Source organism: Brassica oleracea, chromosome C6 (genome assembly GCF_000695525.1).
Source record: "Brassica oleracea var. oleracea cultivar TO1000 chromosome C6, BOL, whole genome shotgun sequence".
Classification (NCBI taxonomy): Eukaryota; Viridiplantae; Streptophyta; class Magnoliopsida; order Brassicales; family Brassicaceae; genus Brassica; species Brassica oleracea.
The window spans coordinates 39,254,764-39,263,849 of NC_027753.1; the positions used below are offsets into that span (position 1 = coordinate 39,254,764).

General features: G+C 39.1%; 4 protein-coding genes across 5 annotated transcripts; 3 read left to right on the forward strand and 1 right to left on the reverse strand.

Annotated features, from left to right (window-relative positions):
* The first annotated feature begins 1,179 nt into the window (after window positions 1–1,179).
* LOC106298185 (14.7 kDa ribonuclease H-like protein) lies at window positions 1,180–1,611 on the forward strand. Its single transcript, XM_013734261.1, has one exon. It carries the CDS (start codon window positions 1,180–1,182, stop codon window positions 1,609–1,611), a length of 432 nt encoding a protein of 143 aa, XP_013589715.1.
* Window positions 1,612–2,059: 448 nt separating this feature from the next.
* On the reverse strand, window positions 2,060–6,259 carry LOC106301093 (proteasome subunit alpha type-2-A-like). 2 transcript variants are annotated; one of them, XM_013737414.1, is made up of 13 exons: window positions 6,150–6,259; window positions 4,354–4,433; window positions 4,005–4,073; window positions 3,850–3,926; window positions 3,681–3,745; window positions 3,486–3,532; window positions 3,209–3,284; window positions 3,046–3,113; window positions 2,851–2,920; window positions 2,670–2,755; window positions 2,524–2,586; window positions 2,380–2,445; window positions 2,060–2,290 (listed from the first exon to the last, which is right to left on the reverse strand). In XM_013737414.1, exons 3-13 carry the CDS (start codon window positions 4,043–4,045, stop codon window positions 2,242–2,244), a joined length of 708 nt encoding a protein of 235 aa, XP_013592868.1. In that variant the 5' UTR covers window positions 4,046–4,073; window positions 4,354–4,433; window positions 6,150–6,259; the 3' UTR covers window positions 2,060–2,241. The 2 variants fall into 2 exon arrangements, with proteins under 2 accessions (XP_013592868.1, XP_013592869.1); XM_013737415.1 differs by lacking the exon at window positions 6,150–6,259 and having other exon boundaries at window positions 4,005–4,072; window positions 4,352–4,433.
* LOC106301092 lies at window positions 4,545–6,037 on the forward strand. Its single transcript, XM_013737413.1, has one exon. It carries the CDS (start codon window positions 4,567–4,569, stop codon window positions 5,938–5,940), a length of 1,374 nt encoding a protein of 457 aa, XP_013592867.1. The 5' UTR covers window positions 4,545–4,566; the 3' UTR covers window positions 5,941–6,037.
* An 802-nt stretch (window positions 6,260–7,061) lies between the features above and the next one.
* LOC106298186 (F-box/kelch-repeat protein At1g24800-like) lies at window positions 7,062–8,362 on the forward strand. Its single transcript, XM_013734263.1, has one exon. The coding sequence runs from the start codon at window positions 7,127–7,129 to the stop codon at window positions 8,360–8,362; it is 1,236 nt and encodes a 411-aa protein (XP_013589717.1). The 5' UTR covers window positions 7,062–7,126.
* Window positions 8,363–9,086: the final 724 nt, after the last annotated feature.

A 9,086-nucleotide genomic window follows, 5' to 3' on the forward strand; every position in this document is an offset into this window, starting at 1 on the left:
AAAAAAATTGAACGATGCTCATATACCATGAAAGAGAGTTTACCATACATTAATGCAAAATGTAGAATGTGGTTAGAAATTTTAAGACAACACTAAAGATTATATGGTTCAATATATAAATCATTTACAAAAATTCAATATTTTTGTAGAGGTTAAACACATAGATTTTGAGAAAATGTCAAAAATATGAAAATATTGTTTTAATGCATAGTTGCATGCTACACTAATATATGATGATGTTGAAAGAGGTTTAGAACCTTTGTTGTGTCCGTTTTCCAAGAAAATAGCGATTTTGTAGTGATTATTCCACTGATTTAGATAGTATTATGAAGTTTTACTAATTAATTGATAAAAATTAGAACGATTCCCATATACCATAAAAGCGAGCTTAACATACATTAATACAAATTTAGAATGTCGTTAGAAAAATTATAGCAACAATAAAAAGTATAAGTTTCAGTATATAGAGCGTTTAACGTAAAACTCAATATTTTCGTAGGGGTTAACACATAAATTTTGAAAAAAATTCAAAAAATATAACAATATTGCTTTAATGCATAGTTGCCTCCTGTACTAATATATGATGATGGTCAAAGAGGTTTGGAACCTTTGTTGTCTCCATTTCTCTAGATAATATCGATTTTATAATGTTTAGTCCACTAATTTAGGTAGTATATGAAGTTTATTAAATTAACTTATAAAAAAAATTGAACGATGCTCATATACCATGAAAGAGAGTTTACCATACATTAATACAAATGTGGAATGTGGTTAGAAATTTTAAAACAACACTTAAGATTATATGGTTCAGTATATAAAGCATTTACCAAAATTCAATATTTTTGTAGGGACACTTAGAGTTTGAGAAAATTTCAAAAAATATGACAATATTGTTTTAATGCATAGTTGCATCATGCACTAACATATGATGATGTTGAAAGAGGTTTTGAGCCTTTGTTGTCTCCGTTTTTCAAGAAAATAACGATTTTGTAGTGGTTATTCCACCGATTTAGGAAGTATATTTAAACGCTCTATATACTGAAGTCTAAGTATTTCAGTGTTGTTTTAAACGCTCTAGATACATTATCGCAAGCCATTGGTGCAGCAAGAGAATGGTCTCTAGCGCACGAAAAGGAAAGTAAGCATTCCCGACGGGCCTCACAACCTCCTTCCCTTGAAATGGACACTATCGCCAGATCGGATGCGGTTTGGTCTACGACAACAAAGAATGCAGGTCTAGGGTGGCTTGTGATAAACCGAGAACAGAGGACTCTACAAAAGAGAGGCGTTAGAGTTATCTACTCTGTCCTTGTTGAGGAAGGACTTGCTCTTAAAGAAGCGGTGGCGACTTGTCGGCACCAAGATATCAAGGAAGTGCAGTTTGAATCTGATTCAACGCAACTAATCAAATCCATAAACAAGAAGTCCCCGACTTTGGAGATGTACGGAATAGTTGAAGACATCCATATACTCGCTAGCGCCTTTGATCGTGTTGCTTTTGAGTGGATTCCGAGAAAGAGGAACAGTGAGGCTGATATGCTTGCAAAGAATGCATTATTGTTGTATAAACAAGAGGTGGTTGTGGCAGATTTAATGCCCCCAGCAAACTAAGTTTTTTAATGAATGAATGGCAGTTGTTACAAAAAAAGAAGTGTTCTTAACACTGATATTGAAAGAGTCAAGCTATTGGAAGAAGAAGAAGCTCAAATACTAGCTAAGCTTCTACTAATAGAGGAGTCATTGCCTCTTGTGTCTTAATTATTAGCATCTTGGCTCGCTAGGTCCTTTTGTTCTTTCCCGGTTTCATCTATCTTTGGCGGTATTGTTGTTTGGTTATCTGAAGAGAGAACTGGAGCTGGAATGAACCCACAGCCAACTTAGAATCTTAAGTTGCTTGTTTGTTTGAAGTTGTTTCAGTCTTTGTATAAACTGCCAACTATGTAATGGTTGATGCTACAAGTTCTAATAAAATCTGTTAAAAAAAAAATCTTATGTAAACCAAAAATGGCTCAGGTTAAATAATTTTAGTTTACTTTTCTCAGTTCTGAAATTTCACATGAAGAGATATTTTGAACATATCTACACAAATGAAAACAGATTCTAAATTGAGTCTTTAACAAGTTCTAAAAGAGTTACCGAAGGAATAAGCCAACCACCAAATTTGTGCAACCAGCAAGAATGAAACAAAAGATAGTAATGGGATTCAAATTCTGGTTTTGTTGCACGGCCAAGGTGAAAGTTTTACTCGACTTCAGCCAAGTAATCATCGATTTCTGCCGGAGTTAGCACCCTGCACATAATAACAACAGCCTCTTTTCAGACATTGTGATGGCAATATAACAAAAGATTCTTTGATTTTTATTAGTTTAGAGACGTTACCTGAACACTTTGTCAGCACCAATTTTGCCAATCTCAATGTTTTTGCTTGAGACTTCTCCCTCAAAACTGTGATACAGAGAGATGTTAGGATTGTAGAAAACAGAGAGAACTAAACTAAATTGAGTTTTAGGTAAAACGTCTCACCCTTCCTTCAATGTCAATATGGCAGTGTGAATGGCATCATCAAGTTCCATGTCTTCAGTGTACCTAATAAGAGAGACTAAGATTGACATGACATGCTTCCAAGAATATATACTTTATTATTATTATTATTATTATATCACACTCACCTCTTCTCAAGAAATGTCTTAGCATTTGATACATTCTTTCCCATCGCTGAAGCTTTCCATGAGAAGTAAGAGCCAGACGGATCCACCTAAGGGAATAAAATGAAATTCTGATGTTAAGATGTCTTATTTTTTTAAAAGATAAGCAAAATGGTTATATATATATCTTTATTGTTGTACATACCTGATACAACTGTGGACCCTTGTCATCGTACCCAGCGACTAGTAGAGAAACTCCAAACGGCCTCACACCACTATTACATAAAGGACAGCGAAAGTAAAAAAAAAACAGAAGCAAGATTCATAAGTAACTCTTCTTAACACTGTTGATCATAATAGGAGGAAGTAACCATATAGATTCTTGAATTGTATTAAATACCCTGACTGAGTGAACTCTTGAATCACAGTAGCAGTTTCCCTTACAAGTTGCGTCACAGGGATAGGTTCCTGCAACAATAAACCCCTTTAGAAGTTGATAATTCATCATATATGCATTACCATACTCCAAGAAAAGTAGTTAAAAATAGAGGTCTTAAGATTACTTTGTACAAGCGGAGATACTGCTCAGCCTGCTTCCTACTCTTTCGTACAAGAACTCGGAAATCAGGACCCATACCACTTCACAGAAGCAAATACCAAAGTTAGCATTAAAATGATGAGAACAAGAACTAAAGAAAAGGCAACTTATGAGAGATACTAAGCATTAAATCAAAATCTTTAAGCTATAAAAACCATATCTGTTTTTTTTTTTTTGGTCAAATAAAAACCATATCTGTTATCAAACAAGATCTACAGATAGCTGAGGAGAAGGAGAAGAACCTGTAAACAACTCCAATATTGGGAGTCAAGTTCTGAATCTTCTGAACCTGAAACAGACATTAGCTTCACAATTATTACAACCTAATGAAAGTTCCACAAGTATTGGTACAAGGAAAACGAGCTAATTGCTATAATTTTTTTGACAAAACTGCAAGTAACATGATGAACACAAGAAAGAGATGGATCAAGACTTACAGACGCTTCATCAACTAGAATAGAGGGAAGCTTCTTTTCTGTTGCAATGACAACTCCGTTTGAAGCTATGCATTAAAGAAAGAAAAAAAAACACAGTCATAACTACAAAATAAAATTCTTCCTTACGAATCTCTTGTTTAGAGTTTTCAACAGGTCACTGACAACAAACCTTTGATTCCCAGAGATGTTTGGCCTGATCCAACAGCTGTTAGAGCATGTTCTATCTGAACCAGCTTCCCTGATGGGCTGTTTCCACAAACCACAACCCAAAATTAATCTCCAAAGAAACCAATCTAAATACAAGAAAAGAGATACATTTCATATCTGAACGTAGTGAGAGAAAACGAGTACTGACTGTCTCCCATTTGCACTTTAAGCTTACCTCAAAAAAACCTGCAACATTGCATTTATAATGTCATCTTCTAACAAATTTTCTGGAAAACAAATAATAAAACTTTGGAACCGTAGAAGTTGCTGAATCTGCTAAAACTTAAAACCCAATTACTATAGACGATAACAAATCCGGATTTAGAGTCGGAAAGGAATCAAATCAAGCTCAACGATCAAGTTAACAACTTTATTATAACCCAGAAGAACAGATTACAATTCGCAATTTGGGTTCAACAGACAACAAAAGAATGAACTTTCCATCGAAAAATACATGATAGCTTACCTCCGATGTACGGATCGAGCAACGACGAAGGGAGAGAGACGAAGGAAGTAGCTTTTGATTTCTTGTAGAAAGAGTTTGCACTGAGAATGTTAAAACGACGTCGTTACTAAGTTGGCACTTATTTAAAAATTTACAGAATAGTCCATCATTTATAAAACGACGTCGTTTCAGTAAGTGACACTTACAGAATGCTCCAATAGTTTACATCAACTTATGTTTCGGACCACAATAACTCTCGCCTCAGACTCGCTCGGACACAAACACAATCGTCGCAAGACCTGGTCCGAAAACTCGCTGTGGTGCGCATCATCATCACATGATCACTCTCCATCGCTTCCTCCTCCTCCTTCTCTTCATCGTTGGTGTGAAACTGTTTTCTCAGAGTTCTTGAAGCATCTGATTACGCTTGTTAAATGTCACTGCCTGTGTTGTTTGATTATTGGTGAAAGTTTACTCTTTATTGAAATGCATTCAACAGGGAAGATAAATCTATTATCTTTTATCAGATTACTCTCCACTAGTTCAAGTTTAGTAAGAAGAAATCACTTATCTGCCACCATCACCACCAGGTGTTCGACGTTATGCGTCAATGAAGTAAAACAACGCGTTGATGGTGTTAAACTGAGTCCTTTGGAAGTTCTAAGAAAATGGGGCTGTAACGACGATGAAATCTCAAAGCTTTTCACTAGCAGACCAGCTTTGCAGAGAGCCAATGTCTCTCAGCTAGAGTTCAAACTCAGCCTTCTTACTCCACTGGGGATCACATCATCCGACCTTGTGAAGATTGTCACTTGCCGTCCCAAGTTCTTCAGCTCTCGTATTCACCTCGTCCTCGACGAAAGAATCAACTACTTCATCGACGTTCTTGGGTCAAAAGAGGTCTTGCGGAAAGCCATTATTAGGAACCCTTCTCTCATGTTGTATGACCTCGATGAAAAGATCAAACCCGCTATAGAGTTCTACAAAGGGTTGGGGTTTAGCCAGGAGGATCTTGTTGCAATGTTGATGTCTCGCCCCACGGTGATTCCAAGAACGAGCTTCAACAAGGGAAAGCTCGAGTACATCCAGAAGACCGGGGTCACCAGAGACTCCAAGATGTTTAAATACGTTGCAGCTATCATAGGGGTTACTAGGATGGAGACCATCCAAGAGAAGGTTGCGAACCTGGAGAAGTTTGGGCTATCAGAAGAAGAGATTTGGGGTCTGTGTGGGAAATGCCCGATCCTTCTCACTTTGTCAGTTGAGAAGGTTCAGAGAAACATGACTTTCGTCGTGGCAACGATGAAACTCGCGGCTAGTTCCGTGCTTAAGCACCCTTTCTTGCTTCTGGCCAACCTCGAGACTCAGATTAGGCCTCGTGTGGATTTGGTGAAGAGAGTCTTTGAAATGGGGATGAAGCCTTTGGTGGAAGATGTGAGCATTGCCACGGCGCTGAGGATGAGCGAGAAACGGTTCTTGAAGGTTTATGTGATGTGTCATCAAGAAGACGTTGTAGAGGAGTTGATGGAGTTTTTTGAGAAAGCTAAAAGCGTGAAACGTTTGGGTGTTGAATCTAAGAAGTATGTTCGTAAAGGATTCCCCTTTTGAATCTCTTTTTCTGAGTTTGTAACAATGTGTGGCTTTATGAGTTTTTTTTTTGGATTTCAAACCATTATATTCGTAGTGTTCTTCGTGGTTTAGTTCACTTTTGCTTCCGGTTCAATTAGTTAAACCGGGCTACTCTGTACACAGTGAAAACGCGTAACGGCCAAACACACACTAACAAAACGATTGCAAAGCTCTAAACTTCTTCTTACCTGGAGAGAGAGAATCAATCTGAAAGGAGAAAGCTTTGGCACTGTAATATGGCTTCGACCCTTTTCTCCAGAGCCTTTCTGACTGTAAGTCCTAATCAAAATTCTGATCTTGATGTTTGTTTGATCGCTACTGTAGCTTCTTGGTTCTGGTCCATTGGTTTTTTTTTTTTTTTTCCTTCATGTTTTTTTTGTTTATTAAATAGAAACGGATCTAGCCCAATAACCTTACAAAATAAAAGGCCCACGGCCCGATTAGCTAACCCTACACCAAAGTAAAAAAATGAGCCTTAAACCCAACAGCCCAAACCGACACTGCCCAAATCCAACGACACGTGTCGGCTCAACTTCTTCTTGTCTCTTCTCGGCGGTTCCGCCGAACGGTTCAGAACCGCCGAACGGTTCAGAACCGTCGAACTTGTCACGGGGAGTTTCATCGGACTAACCGAAGGCTCATCCCAAACTTCACACTCCATCTCACGTCCATTAAACCCGAGACTCGAGACCTCAACTTTCCTTTTCTTGTCGTCGTAACCGATAGTGGAGAGCGTCCTCTTCTACCGAGAGCTCATCCTTTTCTGATCCAAGCATACACCTTGGCGACAAAATCCATCACATCGTTTCCACCAGAACCCAACTAGTACCCAACCCCAAGAGACTATGGGTCCTAACCCGACCGCGTAGAGCAACGTGAGCCTCCACCCTCCGGAACCAAAACCGACAGCGTAGAGCCCTCCGGAACCAAGACCGACAGCGTAGAGCTATGTGAGCCTCCACCCTCCATTGGTTTGGCCATTACGAATTATTTAAATTTAAATTTATGATAAAATAATAAAAATATATAATATAATTGACCCGTGCGTAGCAAGCTATGATAGTAATATAAATACACGACACACAACGCGCGCGTAGATAGAGAGAGAGAGAGAGGAAAACCCTAATATTTTTTCAATAGCGGCCAACGAGTTGGAAGAAGGATGATGCCGAGGATGTGCGATCTTGGGGAGAAATTGGTTGTGGAGATATTCAAGAGGGTTCCGATAACATCACTGAAGGCGGTTCGATCCACTTGCAAAACATGGGAGGCTATAACGAAAAGCTGGGTGGTTTTGGGTAAAAAAGCAGCAGATGAGTTTCTTCTGGGGTTCGTGAAGATGAATAACAAGGTCTACTCTCTGAGGTACCATCAAGGAGATGTATCGGTACAGCAGGTAGATCTGCTTAATCAGTTGGAGATATCCGCAGTATATCACTGCGATGGGTTGGTGTTATGCGTGGCTAAGGACCTTTTGAAGCTGGTGGTGTGGAACCCTTACCTGTGTCAATCAAGGTGGATCGGACCGAGAGGAGAAAGCTTCGAGGCAAGCGACATTTACGCCATCGGATACTCGGAGGATAAGAATAAGAAGCGCGACCACAAAATCCTGAGGTTGGTGGATGACAACTGTGTCGCTGGACCAGTACTAAACGTTTTCAGGTGCGAAATCTATGAAATGAGCAGCTCTGATTCATCATGGAGAGTCCTCGAAGAGGCGAAGCCCAAGTGGGAGATAGATGTGCATCAGCGAGGGGCGTCTGTCAACGGTAACACCTACTTTTTTGCTCATGACAGAGTTGATGATATAGAGCCTGACGCTGACGGATCGATCCCAGTTGACGGGGTTGAAGATTTCTTACTCTGTTTTGACTTTACCAAAGAGAGGTTTGGACCACGCCTCCCTCTTCCTTTTCACTCTTTCAATGAAGACTGTGTCACCCTCTCAAGCTTCCTTAGAGGTGATGGTGATGATGAGCAGCTTGCGGCCCTGTTTGGTGGTTGTGAATCAAGCTTTTTTGAGATTTGGCTCACCCTTACTCTGGTTGAGCCCGACCATGTGTCCTGGACAAAGTTTTTGCTAGTGGAAACGGGGGGCCCTATATTCACTTCTTTACATTTTCAGCTTAGCACATATTTTGGTGGGAGCTTCTTTGTTGATGAGGAAAACAAAGTTGCTGTGGTGTTTGAACTAGACTCATATATATCCATCTCGGCTCCTCCTCCGAGTCAACACACCGCTTTTGTGTTTGGACAAGCCGGCTACATCCAATCTGTTAATCTCGGACAGGCTCTCAAACTCCAACACCTTTCCCGCTATTCCGGAAAGCACTGTCAAGCTCTTCTTCCCCCACTTGTTTGCTCTTCCTCTTTTCGTCCAACCTTAGTCCAAGTCAGTTGAGAATTGCAATTTCTCCGTTTCATGGTTTTGACGTTTCGTTCTCTTGGTCCCTTGTTTACTGCTACTTAGTTATTTTAATGTATTGACATATCATGGTTTGAGAGTTTCCTTCTCTTCCTCATTTTTCTAAGACAAAAACAACCAATTGGTCAGACAAGTTTTTATCTCTAATCTTCGTCAATACAAAATCCCAATCTTAAACCGTATGAAAAAATGTAACCGGTTGGAAGTACCACCCTTTGTAACAGCTTCTTTTACCATGTTGATTGTGTTTATTTATTGTTTGTGTCATATTGCTATTGATAAGTTTTGAGTGTCACATACGTAGACTAACTCCTCTGTTATTAAAAGGTAGAGAAATGTTTGGTAACATGAACACAGAACTAACTCCTCTGTTATTAAAATGTCTACAAAAGCTAACTACTCCGACCAAACATAGAAGTGAAGGTTGCTTACTTGGAAAGCAATTCAAGATGAGTTTTCCAAAGGAGTCGGAGACAAGAGCAAGAAAGCCACTAGAACTCATACATACAGATGTATGTGGCCCAATCAAACCAAGTTCACTTGGTAAGAGTAACTATTTCTTTCTCTTTATTGATGACTTTTCAAGAAAAACATGGGTTAACTTTTTGAAACAAAAATCAGAAGTGTTTGAAAATTTCAAAAAGTTCGAAGCTCATGTTGAGAAGGAAAGTGGTCTTAAGATCAAGTCCATAAGATCAGA

Excerpts from the sequence above, each read along its gene's own strand:
- LOC106298185 (XM_013734261.1), top strand. The coding sequence starts at position 1,180 with ATGGACACTATCGCCAGATCGGATGCGGTTTGGTCTACGACAACAAAG.
- LOC106301093 (XM_013737414.1), bottom strand. The coding sequence starts at position 4,045 with ATGGGAGACAGTCAGTACTCGTTTTCTCTCACTACGTTCAG. Across the intron at positions 3,746-3,849 it reads AACATCTCTGGGAATCAAAG|CTTCAAACGGAGTTGTCATT; the intron begins GTTTGTTGTCAG and ends TTTAATGCATAG. Across the intron at positions 2,446-2,523 it reads ATATTGACATTGAAGGAAGG|TTTTGAGGGAGAAGTCTCAA; the intron begins GTGAGACGTTTT and ends TCTGTATCACAG.
- LOC106301092 (XM_013737413.1), top strand. The coding sequence starts at position 4,567 with ATGTTTCGGACCACAATAACTCTCGCCTCAGACTCGCTCGGACACAAA.
- LOC106298186 (XM_013734263.1), top strand. The coding sequence starts at position 7,127 with ATGCCGAGGATGTGCGATCTTGGGGAGAAATTGGTTGTGGAGATATTC.